Source organism: Zygosaccharomyces rouxii (assembly GCF_000026365.1).
Source record: "Zygosaccharomyces rouxii strain CBS732 chromosome D complete sequence".
NCBI classification, from domain to species: domain Eukaryota; kingdom Fungi; phylum Ascomycota; class Saccharomycetes; order Saccharomycetales; family Saccharomycetaceae; genus Zygosaccharomyces; species Zygosaccharomyces rouxii.
Window position 1 is genome coordinate 851,980 of NC_012993.1, and position 14,413 is coordinate 866,392.

The 14,413-nt window shown below is 38.0% G+C and overlaps 9 protein-coding genes across 9 annotated transcripts; 4 read left to right on the plus strand and 5 right to left on the minus strand.

Moving 5' to 3' along the window:
- Positions 1 to 161: 161 nt before the first annotated feature.
- MCM21 (Mcm21p) lies at positions 162 to 1,216 on the plus strand (the record flags this gene model as incomplete). Its single annotated transcript, XM_002496829.1, has 2 exons — positions 162 to 213; positions 279 to 1,216. 2 exons carry the CDS (start codon positions 162 to 164, stop codon positions 1,214 to 1,216), a joined length of 990 nt encoding a protein of 329 aa, XP_002496874.1.
- Positions 1,213 to 1,980, minus strand: YFT2 (Yft2p; the record flags this gene model as incomplete). Its single annotated transcript, XM_002496830.1, has 1 exon — positions 1,213 to 1,980. One exon carries the CDS (start codon positions 1,978 to 1,980, stop codon positions 1,213 to 1,215), a length of 768 nt encoding a protein of 255 aa, XP_002496875.1.
- Positions 1,981 to 2,186: 206 nt separating this feature from the next.
- Positions 2,187 to 4,385, plus strand: ERG7 (lanosterol synthase ERG7; the record flags this gene model as incomplete). The annotated part of the gene is made up of 1 exon (XM_002496831.1): positions 2,187 to 4,385. One exon carries the CDS (start codon positions 2,187 to 2,189, stop codon positions 4,383 to 4,385), a length of 2,199 nt encoding a protein of 732 aa, XP_002496876.1.
- Positions 4,386 to 4,421: 36 nt separating this feature from the next.
- Positions 4,422 to 6,329, minus strand: SWA2 (auxilin-like protein SWA2; the record flags this gene model as incomplete). Its single annotated transcript, XM_002496832.1, has 1 exon — positions 4,422 to 6,329. One exon carries the CDS (start codon positions 6,327 to 6,329, stop codon positions 4,422 to 4,424), a length of 1,908 nt encoding a protein of 635 aa, XP_002496877.1.
- Positions 6,330 to 6,611: 282 nt separating this feature from the next.
- NOP10 (snoRNP complex protein NOP10) lies at positions 6,612 to 6,806 on the plus strand (the record flags this gene model as incomplete). The annotated part of the gene is made up of 1 exon (XM_002496833.1): positions 6,612 to 6,806. The coding sequence occupies one exon, from the start codon at positions 6,612 to 6,614 to the stop codon at positions 6,804 to 6,806; it is 195 nt and encodes a 64-aa protein (XP_002496878.1).
- A 133-nt stretch (positions 6,807 to 6,939) lies between these two features.
- Positions 6,940 to 7,158, minus strand: DAD4 (Dad4p; the record flags this gene model as incomplete). The annotated part of the gene is made up of 1 exon (XM_002496834.1): positions 6,940 to 7,158. One exon carries the CDS (start codon positions 7,156 to 7,158, stop codon positions 6,940 to 6,942), a length of 219 nt encoding a protein of 72 aa, XP_002496879.1.
- A 1,320-nt stretch (positions 7,159 to 8,478) lies between these two features.
- KSP1 (putative serine/threonine protein kinase KSP1) lies at positions 8,479 to 11,130 on the plus strand (the record flags this gene model as incomplete). Its single annotated transcript, XM_002496835.1, has 1 exon — positions 8,479 to 11,130. The coding sequence occupies one exon, from the start codon at positions 8,479 to 8,481 to the stop codon at positions 11,128 to 11,130; it is 2,652 nt and encodes an 883-aa protein (XP_002496880.1).
- Positions 11,131 to 11,378: 248 nt separating this feature from the next.
- On the minus strand, positions 11,379 to 12,611 carry GPI8 (GPI-anchor transamidase; the record flags this gene model as incomplete). Its single annotated transcript, XM_002496836.1, has 1 exon — positions 11,379 to 12,611. One exon carries the CDS (start codon positions 12,609 to 12,611, stop codon positions 11,379 to 11,381), a length of 1,233 nt encoding a protein of 410 aa, XP_002496881.1.
- Positions 12,612 to 12,812: 201 nt separating this feature from the next.
- On the minus strand, positions 12,813 to 14,282 carry UBX5 (DNA protein crosslink repair co-factor UBX5; the record flags this gene model as incomplete). The annotated part of the gene is made up of 1 exon (XM_002496837.1): positions 12,813 to 14,282. The coding sequence occupies one exon, from the start codon at positions 14,280 to 14,282 to the stop codon at positions 12,813 to 12,815; it is 1,470 nt and encodes a 489-aa protein (XP_002496882.1).
- Between the last annotated feature and the right edge of the window lie 131 nt (positions 14,283 to 14,413).

Consider the following 14,413-nt stretch of genomic DNA (forward strand, 5'->3'; position numbering starts at 1 on the left):
GCAAGTAATAGACACATATTAGCTGGTTGTGTCAAATGGCATATGACTCAGGGTCCGAGTGACTTTGCTTAAGATCAGATGCTTTAATATTAGCAGGCACAAAAACTATATGGATCATACATAATACTTTGAACTAAAGCTCAACGGGTTCCAATTGATTGATGCAGAGTGTCGAAGAACTGGAACAAGATATTGAATCGTTAACCAGAGAGAGTATGTTTTTAGAGAAGCTTTGCTTAATTTCATTCAGATTTGACTAACGTTGTACCAATCCATAGTTACTAGTCTTTGCCAGAAGAGAGATGAGTTAAAGGCTCAAAAGTTCGAAAAAGAGTGCTCAGAGTTAAGTAACCATCCAGTGGTTAAAGAGTTTGAATCTGTGTTTACCAAATTCCCGAAGTTATATGAAGTACTAGCTAGAGAGAATCAAATAGTGGATTCCAATGACAATGATACTTCTGATGAACCTTCAACAGTAGATTCAAGCTTTGTTAAAAGACGTAAATTAGAATTTAGTGATGGTAGCGTTCAAAATAAAATGTTTGACAAGTCCATTGCCGATTTACTTGGTGATACTTCATCATCTACTTCACCTGGTAAACGTCGAAGCAAATTACAAAATTTTAAGGGTCTCGAATCGCAAGTCTCTATCGAAAATGCATACAGGTTGTTTGGAATTACTTTCTTTCCACTGGTGGACCCATCAGATATCAATTTTCAGCGTAATGACATTAATAGGAAGATGTTAGGAATAAGGTTAGAAGTGTTTAACGAAGGGCTAAGACAATTTGAAAAACCTCATTACATTTTATTGAAGCAGAATCTTAAGTTAAATTCCTGGTCTTTGTTCAAACACACCATTCCTGCATTTATAGATTTAGAATCAATCTTCCAGAAAATCGATAATGGTATTATTACAACTTACGATCAAGTCTATTTATTTGCTAAGCAAGTTTACATACAACTGTTGTGTGTTAGTCAAAGAGTGCAAATTATTGAAGAATTGCAAGATATTAGACTGATATCAAACTTGGAGATAGACTTGCAAATTGCCGCTGTAAGTTTCGATATTCAGGGAATGAAAAGAGTACGACTTTTTTTGCAAGATGACCAAGTGATCTCTTGTGATACTTTCGATGATGATGAACTCAAGATGCTTTTGTTAGGTCCCGTTAAGGAATTAAAATTAAAATTGGGTCGATTATTGGCAAGTTAGTAAAGTACTTTACGGACAATATCATGATTAGGAATCAACCAATACATGATGATGGGGCAAATGTATCCCATTGCGCAACCTAGAATTTTTTCCAATAATGTGTGGTAATAAATCGATGTTACCATCAGTATAAAGCACCAGGTTGCCAGTGTAAAGACGGTGATACCGATAATGGTTTTGCCCCAAACGTTAAGCCTTTTCACCATGTCTTCTTCTATTAACCACGATTCTAGATGCTGGAGTTCGAGCCAAAGAATCATGCTAATACTAACCAAGAAGCAAAAATGACCACTAATATCAAATCCACCTTCCCAGTAACCACCATTTTTACTACATTTTTCCGCTGAATGGGTCCCACTATGATCTGAACACGATCCTCCGGTTAATATAAAGATATTATCGATGAAAAGGAAAATTATAGCTAGTAATAGATTCTTGAGAATTATCTTCACGGCGTACTCCTTGAGCAAACTCGTCATGGGTTTGCGAACGATGGTTCTTGCGTCTCTTGGTATTACATCAGGTACGTGGGTCTTCATGTACACTTGCAAACCAGCTAAACCGCAGAAGAGTATAGTCCATATTTGATTGCCACGATATGCAAATATTTGGTTTATAAAGTTGTTAGGGTTCAAAAAGTAGTGCTCCTTCCTCTGCGATTCTAACCTTTCATGCCCCATTAGAAAGGCTAAAGTACAACCTACCACCAACTCAATCGGATAGACAATAGCAGCCTTCTTCCAATCAAGTGGTGTCAGCCTCATTATTCTTTTCAGCGGCTTCCTTCTTTAGTTTATGATGGCTCGTTTGTATAACACAAGATTAAATAACGGTTTAAAGGTTCTCGATGTTTATACGAACACGCAACCTCGTTGAAATTCAAGTAAAACTACGAATAACAGGAGAAGGAAATCTTTTGAAGCATTGAAAAATTTTAGAATTGAATCAAGTAGCTCGAGTTTATGTATAAATGACCAAACTGTATTCTGAAGAGTTGCAATTGGAAAGAACGGATCCGAATCTTTGGAGACTACGTGTTGATAAACTGGGTCGTGAAAGCTGGGAGTACATCAGTAAAGAGGATGCTAAAAATGATCCACAGTCCAAATACGTTCAATGGTTGTTACAGCTCCCCAGTTTTCCCAAGCCTTCACCTAAAATTCACAGCGGCAATGCTAAGAAGTTTAATGCTTTAGAAGCTTGTAAGAATGGTGCCTCTTTTTATCAGCTTTTACAAGATCCTGATTCAGGTATTTTTCCATGTCAATACAAGGGTCCTATGTTCATGACGATTGGTTATGTTGTGGTGCATTACGTGGCAGGTATTGAAATTCCTAAACCAAAGAGATTAGAAATGATTAGGTACATTGTCAATACATCACATCCTGTTGATGGCGGTTGGGGGTTGCATTCCACTGATAAATCCACAGTTTTTGGGACTGCTATCAATTATGTTAATTTACGTTTGTTGGGATTACCACGAGATCATCCAGTTTGCGTGAAAGCCAGAAGAACTCTTCATAAATTAGGTGGTGCATTGGGGGCACCTCATTGGGGGAAAATTTGGCTCAGTGTCTTAAACCTTTACAAATGGGAAGGTGTTAATCCAGCACCTCCGGAAACCTGGTTACTACCTTATTTCTTACCAATTCATCCAGGCCGTTGGTGGGTTCATACTAGAGCCATTTACTTACCAGTGAGTTATCTGTCATTAATTAGATACCAATGCCCCTTAACACCACTTTTACAAGAATTGAGGGAAGAACTTTATGTGAAGCCTTTCAATTCAATAGATTTTGGTTCAAATAGAAACACAGTTTGTGGTGTTGATTTATACTACCCACATTCCAAAGTTTTAGACTTGATGAATAGTGTTCTGGTATTTTATGAAAAACATTTGAGATTCAATTGGATTAATACCATGGCAAAGAATAGAGTTTACGGTTTGATCAAAAAAGAAATTGCCAATACTGATTACTTGTGTATTGCGCCGGTAAATCAAGCATTCTGCGCTTTAGTGACATTAATCGAAGAGGGTGTCAATTCACCTCAATTCAAGAGGTTTCAATTCAGGTTTAACGATGCATTATTCCATGGACCACAAGGTATGACTATGATGGGTACGAATGGTGTGCAAACATGGGATTGTGCCTTTACTATCCAAAGTCTTTTCACCGCTGGGCTTGCTGAAAAGGAACAGTACTACGAGACAGTTGTAAGGGCTTACGAATTTTTGAATCGTGCTCAATTCCAAGATGAATGTGTACCTGGAAGTTTTAGAGATTTGAGAAAGGGAGCATGGGGGTTTTCCACCAAGACTCAAGGCTATACGGTTTCTGATTGCACCGCTGAATCGATAAAGGCAATTATTATGGTTAAAAAATCTCCATTTTATGCCAAGGTTCACAGTTTAATAGATGATGAAAGATTGTGTCAAGCAATCGATGTACTTTTGAGCCTTCAAAATGTAGGACCTTTCGAATATGGTTCATTTGCTACATATGAAATGATTAAAGCACCACTCTTGATGGAAAAATTGAATCCTGCTGAAGTATTTGGGAATATTATGGTTGAATATCCATATGTTGAGTGTACAGATTCAGCAGTATTAGGATTGACTTCGTTCCATGATTACTGTGATTACCGTAGAGATGAAATTAGTGATCGCATTAATATTGCCGTTGATTATATTAAAAAGTGTCAAAATGAAGATGGATCTTGGTATGGTTGTTGGGGTGTATGCTTTACATATGCAGGTATGTTTGCTCTAGAGGCTCTTCATTCTGTTGGAGAGGATTATCACAATTCAAAGATTGTACAAAAGGGATGTGATTTCCTAGTGGATAGACAGATGGCAGATGGCGGTTGGGGTGAAACAATGAAGTCTTGCGAATTGCATACTTACGTTGAAAGTCAAGAATCAATGGTTGTACAAACTTCATGGGTAATCATTGCACTGTTACTTTCTAAGTATCCAAACAAGAGTGTAATCGATAGGGCGGTTAAATTTTTGGAAACCCGCCAAGAAAGATCAGGTGAATGGAAGTTTGATGGTGTGGAAGGTGTGTTCAACCATTCGTGTGCGATTGAATATCCAAACTACCGATTTATTTTCCCCATTAAGGCTCTTGGTCTTTATGTAAATGCTTTTGGCAAAGAGGCTATTTAAGAGAAATTGGTTATTTATGCCTCCTCATCTTTTTAATTAATTTATGTCGTTTTCTGATTTGAATTTTTCCCAAGCTGATGACAAGGAACTGAAAACACTCTCTGCTATCATCTTCTTGTCTAAGGGTAACGAATCAGAAATTTTATCGGGATGTGTCTTGGCAACAGCTCTTAGATAAGTTATTTTAACCTTTTTAGGCATCACCAAGTCTGCAGGAGATACTGGTTTCCAATCAACCCAAGTAAGGACTGTTTGTAAATTGGAAAGCAAGTGACGAATATCATTTGCCTTACCCGATTCCCATAGTTTAATCTGGTCATAGACTCTATCATATAATGCATGTCTTTGAGTATCTTCTTCTGCTTGCTTACGATTGTCTTCTTTAACCTTTTGCAAGTTTTTGTATTTTTTATCAGAATGATTGGGAGATGGTGATGGGCTTTTGGAGGATGCAGGCTTCTTTTGTACAACTTTGGGCTTCTCAGGATTGAGTACTTTTTGACATCTTCTCTTACCATCCATAATCTTATTAGTGCAGAAATTCTTCTCTATTAGAGATTGATATGCATTGAATGCTTCTTGAAAGTTTTCTGAATGTTCAAATGCTTCCGCTCGCCTTTGAACGATCTTAGGCCACATATCACGATAGGTTTTTGAAGGTTCACTGTTTTGAATTAGCTGAGTCCATTGTGTGGTATCCTCGGGGAAAAGCTTTAATGCCATCGAAGCTACATGAAGACTTTCCTTATATTGACCTGTCTTCAATTGCGAAGCCATTAAATTAGAGTAAGAGATTATACGTAGTGGATGGCCGTGAGGTAAAGTGTTTGCTGATTTCTCATATTCTTGAAGGGCTGCCACGTAATCACCTGTTTTGAACAATTCTCCAGCACGGTCTTTGAATTCGTTATAACCGGAGAGTTCAATCTCCGTAATGGGTACCGTAGGTACTACCGATCCTTGTCTACTAACTGATACTGAAGCCGATGTACTATTCGCTGATGGTGCATCAAAATCCAATAACGTTTCGTTGGATGGAGATTGGGAAGCTGATGTAGATTTATTTCCCTGAGATCTCAGAGACAATTTGTCTTGAAAATCTCCCAAAAGATCACCTTCTTGTGCTTGAATTGTGGGCTGCTGATATTGCAGTGTTGATTCATATTCCACTTGTGGAGTACCTTGAGTCCTTGGGTTAGGAGTGGGATCTTTCCGAGGGCGTCTTGGAAGTTCGGGCTCAAAAGTCTGTCTCTGTTTGAGTCTTTCACTCCTGTATGGTAGTAAATCATTTTCTTCATCGGGGAATAGACTCAAATGATCTACAATTTTTTTACCCTTGTTAAAAATACCAGAAGCTATGGAGAACAGATCTACATTATTTTTTCCACTTTCATCGTTGTTAGTTTCCGGAGTTTCTCTTTCCCAATTGGTTTCAGCCATTAGGCGCTGCAATTCACGCCTATGTAATTTCTTTTTCTTTCTTTCCTCTATTACATCATCATATAGCATACCTTGCTCGTAAGATGTATTAGCTCCGTCGATTGAATAACCTAATGACATTAATTTCGCCACTTCCATATCTCTGACTTCATCCACCAATTGTTCAGGCTCTCGTTCAGCACTTTGCCTTTGTTTTTCAGGAGTAATCTGTAATAGATCAATAGCTGAATCAAATTCATTTTGATTCGTTGTGTTTGGTCTGTTATTCACATCACTGTTATTAGTGTTGGTGTTCGACTTTATGCCAAATAATTGCTCGAAATCATCATCAATCTTGTAATTGCTAGCTGTGGTAACTGGTTCTGGCTGCAGTGAGAGACTAGAGCTTGTTTCTCTAGTATTATTCTCCGAATATTGGGCAGCTAGCGGTTTGTTCCCTTGATTTTGAGGCTTTGATTCACCTCCTTTAAACTGTGTCAACAAATCTGCAAACGGATCCCCCATCCTCTCATAAGTGAAGTTATTTTGCAGTATTCTTATAAATGGAGCTAGTGCTTTAATTACTTCGATGGTAATTTGGAATTGTAGAACGTCTATGCATAATTTTGGGATACACTTGACTCTCTAACTCTATTGACGTTGGCTATAACTACCTGATCACATCTTACGGGAGTTAGGACCTATTTTGAAAAAAATTTTGACTTGAAGTACAACAAAAAAAAAAGAACAATTAAAGAGTTGCAGCTCATCACTACATCAAATCGTCAAATCAACCGTATATCCACCATGCATTTGATGTATACCCTAGGCCCTGATGGTAAACGTGCTTACACTTTGCAAAAAGTGACTGAAGAAGGTGAAATCACCAAATCTGCACATCCTGCCAGATTTTCACCAGATGACAAGTACTCCAGACAAAGAGTTACCTTGAAGAGAAGATATGGATTATTGCCAGGACAACAACAACAGCAGCAGCAGTAATTTTGACGCTGCATTGTTAATTTTGTAATTGTAGAATAGTTCCTTTTCACCACCACATGTATGTATATGTATATGTTGTGGAGTTTCCAAAATATATTACTTTTTTATAGTAGTTAAGTCTTTAATGGTATGTTCAAAGGGGTGGCTTCCTATTCCCAGTTGTATCTAGGTTAAATTGAATACTGTTGTGATAATTTTCACAAATTTGGCCCATTATTTCTAAATTGTTATTCTTACGATTAATGTTTGCCAATTCTTGGTTTAAGGTAGAAACACTTTGATTTAACCTCTCGACATTGCTGAGTATACGTGAAAGGATATTGATCTGTACTTGTTCATGAGGATTTTCCATCTTAAGGGGAGGCGCCAGTGTTTGATTGACTTTGATTATCCTTGTCTCAATGGTACTAAAGGTATATTAGTTTTCGCCCTGATGAGTTTCGTGCCCTAGAACGGAAACCCCACGTGCAAGGTGATGTGCGGGATGCGGCTAGAGAGTACTCTCCGCGGCTAAGACACGTAGTCGTAGCGGCCTACAGAGTCAGTGAGCAGTTCTTGGGTTATTTTTGAGTCAATTGACAGTTGGTAATAACTTAGCCTTCGATGTACAAGTTTTGAAAACCTTGATTTTAAAATCATGATTTGATCCCAAGTTCAACTTAATCCAAAAGCAGCAATCAAAGTGCAATACATTAAATCTCCAGAGTCATCCTTATTTTCCCATCCCTTTTTCAAAGTATACCTTTTAAGAGAGAGTAAGAAGAAGAGAAAACCGAAAAGGAGACCATCGTTTACTATCATTTATATACATTTACTTCTCCATTCCTATCTTTACCCGCCATCATTACCCACGAAAATACATATCCAATCATAGCACACGAAATATTACCCGCCCTTGTCTTTTTAGAACTCCATGGAACTTCGGGTTTAGCCGCCGAATGCCACATGTGCGGGTAACTCAGCCACAGCTGCGAGCATTTTCTTTTTCTTTTCTTTTTCCTTTTTCTTTTTCTTTTCCCGTTGGGCTAAAAAACGATCAACAAACAACCGATTTTCGCTTAAATAGGAGCCAACTAAGCAACGTATAACACATAGATTGCTGGAAACGATTGATTATCACTTTATAAAGCAACAACGGTTCAACAGTTCAGGAATTCAACAGTTCAACAGGTCAACTAAGTTAACACGTATTCTGGTAGTTAGTCTCATTCTTTACTATCCTCTCTTCAAGGTTAAGTTAGGCTAAGTACGTTTGAGCACTTTTTTGTCCTTACTTCTCAGTCGTTTTTTATAAAGGTTTAATTCCATTGCATCCCTAATCGAATCAAATCATCTATCATTATTATTACTGTTATAAACTGGCATAATTTAAGTTTATCCCTACATCCAATAATCGATTGGGTCACAACAAGATCATAGTTCTTTCCTCTTTCCAGCTTTTAAACTGTTATAAAAACTGCGGGTTTATCTAACACTGGTACTGTCAAGTTGAAAATAGACAACTGACTTACCGGCGTTGGGTTGCATCTTTTTTGCATCTGCATCCAATATCTGCATATACCATTAAGAAAAAAAAAAGATTCGTATCAGGAATCTGCCATTTCTTTTTGATTTCTCTACACCTGTTTATCATTTCATGGAGAATTGATCAAAAAAAATAAGAATTTCGAGAATGACCTTAGATTATGAAGTTTACAAGGAAGGAGGTATTCTTAACGATAGATATCAAAAGGTCGAAGATATTAGTGAAGGTTCATATGGATTCGTTTCGTTAGCCAAGGATACACATAAGAAAAAATTGGTAGCCGTAAAGCACTTCTTTAAGATAGAGGATAAGGATGAAGGAGAAGAGGATCGTAAAGAGAATGATAAAAAAAATGATGATAGGAAGAGTCTTTGTTATGAAGCAATCTGTGAAATAGATATACAAACGAAATTGGGTAATGAACACAGAAATATCGTAAAACTTTTGGATCATTTCGATTCTTATATCGTTTTGGAATATTGCTCAGGTGGTGATCTTTACGAGGCAATTAAAGGTGGATTAGTTCCAAGAAAAACTAAAAAGATTACGTATATCCTACAACAAATGATCGATGCTATTGAATTCTGCCATAGCAAAGGTGTCTATCACAGAGATATCAAACCCGAAAATGTTCTAATCACAAATTTATTTGAGTGGACCATAAAATTAAGTGACTGGGGATTAGCAACTACTGATAAGACCTCAATCGATCGTAACGTTGGTTCGGAAAGATATATGGCTCCTGAATTATTTGAAAGTAATTTGGATATTGGAGAACGTAAGGAACCATATTCATGTGCTAAAGTGGATGTTTGGTCATTGGGGATTGTTTTCCTTAATACAGTTTTCTCTAAGAATCCGTTTAGTGTTGCTAATCAAACAGATAAGGCTTTTTGCTATTTTGCTGCTAATCGAGAGGCACTATTTGATGTCTTCTCTACAATGAGTTTAGATTTCTTCCAAGTATTACGTTATTCCTTGACCATTGATCCAACTAATCGTGATTTACAAAAGATGAGGCAGGAATTATTAAACCTCTCAGAATACACTTTGGATGATGAATACTACAATTCATTGGATGATGACTTGGCAGTAGAGGAAGAGCCACCTTCTGTTGCAATACCACCTTCATCTGCACCTGCACCTGCACCTGTCTCATTATTGACACCTGCATCGTCAGCTGAACACAAGAAACATATTGAAAAACGTCGTGCAAGTGATGTTAAAGAGATTACACCAATTTCTGATGAAAGGGCTAAAGATGTTCAAAGACAAGATGGTAGAGCTAAGAGTGTACCTAAATTTAAATTCCAGAAGAAATCGCATCCATCAATGGGGAAGACTACAGAGGCTAAACCAATCAAGTATAACCAGAAGAATCATTACAACTTTGGTAGATCTAATAACAATTTCTACCATACAAGGAGAAAGCCCATTAAAGATTCTAGAAAACCTTTAGGTATCCCGACTCCAAATACTCATATCAACAACTTCTTTGACGATTATCGAAAGGCTCGTAATAACAATAACTATCATAGCAACAACTACGCTAGAAGTAGCAATAGCTACCACAATGGTTCAGATTGGCATAGTAACGGATTTAACACCAGGGATTTTTTTACACCACCCAGTGTTCATAACAGATACATGGAAGGTATCTTTTCTAATGGAAAGAAACATGGTCATTATAATAACAACAACAATAGACAAAGACGTTCTAGCTTTTCACAAAGCAGCAATAATAACGTCAGAAATTTTCTACGGGCTACATCACCAGGGAGACATTCACCAGGCAAATATATCCCACCAAATGCTAGAAACCATCACAACTGGTCATTAGATTCAGAGCCACCAAATACCAATACTTATCACGAGCAGTTCACCAAGAGTGGTAGCGATAGTAGTAGCGGTGGCGGAAATGGTGCCAACGACATGGATGACGTGTTATTTACCCTGGAGGAAAATGACAACGATTTCGTTAACGATTTGGATAGTTTGTCACTTCATGACTCTAACCAAGGTAAGGCATCAACACCTACTGAACTACAAAGGCCAACTTCAGCTGATATGCCTACAGTTCAAGTCACAGGTGAAAACGATGATTTACCAGATCTGTTGAAATCCCCCGCTCCTGAACCCCATCAAGGTCTTTATCCAACGACTGGTGGATTGAACAATTTTTTGAAACCCCTTGCCGGTAATGGGAATGAGGATAGTGGCCATAGCGATAGTGATAGTAATAGGAATGTTAATTACGAAACTAACAATCCAATTCCCCAACAGACAAAACCCCCACGTAAATCATCGGAATCTGATAGCAAGTACAAGGCCGGTGTTTACATTCCACCTCATCACAGGAGAAATTCTGTATCTAATCCCGTAGCTAATGAAGCTACATTGTCTGTTACGAACAATTCTTTAAATTATTCTACTTCATTTCAAGCAAGGCGTCAATCAGGTGGTAATAGTTATCGTCATAGACCATTCATACCACCAATGAATAATAACCATTCAGACTTCACCACTGCAGTGCAAGATAACGATATCTTTGCTCAAACCAGCAGTGATGCCTTACTTTTTGAAGATGATGATGTACCAACTCGAACTTTGCCAAGATTCAATGCTAACCATCCTGGTGAAAGATCGATGTTTGGACCTTATGAAATTTACGATAATGGTGCATTACCGTTGGGTAAAGCTCGCGCCGGTCGTAAGTCTAGCACATTCCAAGAAGAAGCAGTGGGATCTTTGGAACAGTACAAAAATAATTGGTTAATTCTTCAACAACAACAGGATTAATCTCGATTCATATTTGTTCAATTTCCTAAACTAACAACTTGGAATCAAAATGGGTTTCAGTCACGACTTAATGATTTTACTTCAATTAAACAACATATTTTTCATTTTGAAAGGCATACATATTTACACTCATATATTTTTTTTTATTAAAGGGAAAATCTATTGCATCTCACTTTAAGGAGAACTTTGTATAATATATTATGGATAACCAGTCCTATTTCTTTTCTATTCGTTAATAAGTCCTAAAATTACATGTATGGAAGTCTTTGCTCCTTAGTAGTAGGTTTTGGAGTACCACTACGTGGGATTAAGCAGTAAACGGCGCTTGTCAACAATATCGTCACAACCGCAATGATACGCGGATAAGTATTATCGCTGGACACCACTCTTGTAAAATCGTTACCGTTTAGTTGTCTAGTCTTGGTAAAATGTGGTACCCATCTGCTAGTCACATTGTCCGTAGAATTTTTACTCTCTCGAGTAGTTCTTTCCAATGCCAAGTTAAGGACATTAGGCCCGAAAAGATCATTTTCACCTGCATCATTGACTTTAGAAGCAGCCGCCGCAATTGCTTCTTCTTTGCCTTGGTCAGGTATCACATTTTGCACATTGGCAAAGAAATCTGTGATTAATACATCCTTAGGATCTCTTTGGAAAAGATCCCTCCTAATACCAGCATGAGAATGAACTTTTTCAAAAGTATAAGAATCAAAGAGGTCTTGTAAAGTTACATTAGAATCCTTTTCAATACCTTCCAAAAATTCTAAACTGTAGTAAGTGAACCTATCAATAACAGCCACACCAATTTCCACATCAGAATGGTGGGAATACGAACTTTCATCAATTTCCGATGATCCTACTGCTAAGATATTTGGAGAATAAAATTTCGAATACATCGTATTCGCTTGACAAGTATCAACCATGAAGAAAATTTCGTTATAACGTTTCTTCTCATACATTTGCTCGAATGCATCGGCTAAATCTTCGGATGCAATCTCCTCAGCATCTTGGAATTTGAGGAAATCATCGCCTCCATGCCCTGTCATATAGATAAAGATGTTTGAATTCTCATCAGTTAACAGTCTCTTGGATTTGGGTTGATCTTCAGACCATCTATCTGTTAATAAACGAATGAAATTCTCCACCGTAACTTCATAACCTCTATAATCGACTTCCACAGAATCACCATAGAGATCTATAGCATGGTCTTGGTTATTGAAAACACTACCAGGGAACAGGTTCCTCGAGTTGCACGCTACATCATCACTTAGCATTAAAATGATTTGAGAGTCAGGAATACCTAATCTTTTAACAGTTCTGTACATGCTTAAAACATTTGCCATGTGTCTGTAGTTGAACCAAAATCTCGAAGTCGACACCAAAACGGCCCAATTGTTGGTGTGTTTGGACTCAACCAGCCCAAAAACAGGTTGTATCACTAGCAAGACCACCAATAGATACCTCCAAATCCCCAACATCATCAAACCGAGTTTTCTAGATCGCTTTTACCGATTGTTCCTTTGTTGTTGATAGTAACATTATCATTGTCATCTAGGGCCCGAAGCATTAAGTACATGTGCACACAACTTGACTCACAAAAACGAGTCCATCTTATCCACTAATAACAGTTGCTTTGAAAGGAGATATTTATAGTTATACGCATTTTATTAAATACTATGTTATTATTCCTCATCCTCAACCTTTTCCAACAGCAATGAGCTGTTCTTGAGCCCAGCGTCTTGAATCGTCATGTCAAGTTTACCAATGAGATCTTCCCGTTGATGGCTTCCCAAAGTGAATTTCTCATGGTCAAACCCTTCCATCTGAGCTTTGATAACCTCGTATATGGTACGTACTGGATCTTCTACGTTGAACCTTCTTACCATTCTTCCACCATCACCTGTACGTACTTGGATTCTGGTGGTGACCCCAGGTTTATTTGGAGGTTCTTCGTGAGGTACCGCTTGAATGGTACTGAATAAATCAGGTTCCGATATTGGAAATTCTGTTGGTTGTTCCTGTAATGGTTTTGGCTTTTCCTGAGCAGATTCTTGTTCGTCAACATCAATCGGTTGCTCAGCACTGGCACCAAGAGATTGCTTGATAGCTAATTCCATCTGTTGTTCCTCCGTCAGAGTAGTTGGATCAGGTTCTGGTGTTGGTTCTTTAATGGTTGGATTAGCTACCTTTGGGTCTAGTGAGAATTGGGTTAAAAAGTCTTCAATTTCATTGATAAAATTCTCAGGTTTGGGTACCTGACGATTCCACTGCTTTAGTCTTTCACCTGTCAATGGATCCAAAATTGCAATATGTGGTAGGTCATCTTTACTTCTCAATCCATAGAAATTAATATAAGGTTCAGCATTGCGAGAATCAAATTGGTACTGTAAAAACACAAAATTAGGCTTTACTACCTTTTTGACATCTTTGGAGGACCACAGATCTCTATTCAAGGCTTGACACTGAAAAACTCCAGAATCTTGTACGTTAACCATTATCCATTTGCTTTTTTTCTTAGCTTTAGACCTAGCGCTATCAAGATCTCTCTTAGAAATCATATCAAAGGGTGGTCTAAAGAGTCTAGCCAATCTTTCCTCCTTCGACAAAGTTCTGGGTCGTGGAACCATCCTTGTATATTGTCTGATATTACCATCTTCGTCCAATTCCAGTGCAGGCACTTCCACCAACTCTTGTAATCCATCATCATCGCTATCATCTTGGGCAGAATTTGAAGAATCTGATGTAGAATCACTCATATCATCATCCAACCTTTGATTAAAGACTCCTGGAGGTCTAGAGTCGTCAAACATGTCTCTGGCGCCTCTCAAGTGTTGAAATGACCCCCCATATCCACCAAAGGATCCAGGGAAAACATGGGTCTCTGCCAAAGTTTCATGTCTTGCTTGATCTGGCGGCCTCACATAATCATCACCATTACCACTTGTCTCACCACCATAGGCCTCATTTTGTAATCTCTGGGCTAAATCGTCATCCCTTTGAGTTGCTGCTCCCAATTGAGAATTACCACCATGTTCAAAGAACAAAGAGATGGCAGTCTCTAAATCGCCACCTGCCATTTCTATAAACTGATCAGCCAATTCGCCATTCTCAGCGCCAGTGATGGCCATAAAATCAGCTACTTTATCCATCATGATTATGTGCTTCGCTAGGGCCGTTTGTGTGGGAAGTAGATGTGATAATGCAATGTGATGAGATGAGTATTATAACTAATTAAGAGGTAATATACAAACATATACATAAAAATGTGTAAAAAGAAAAAGCG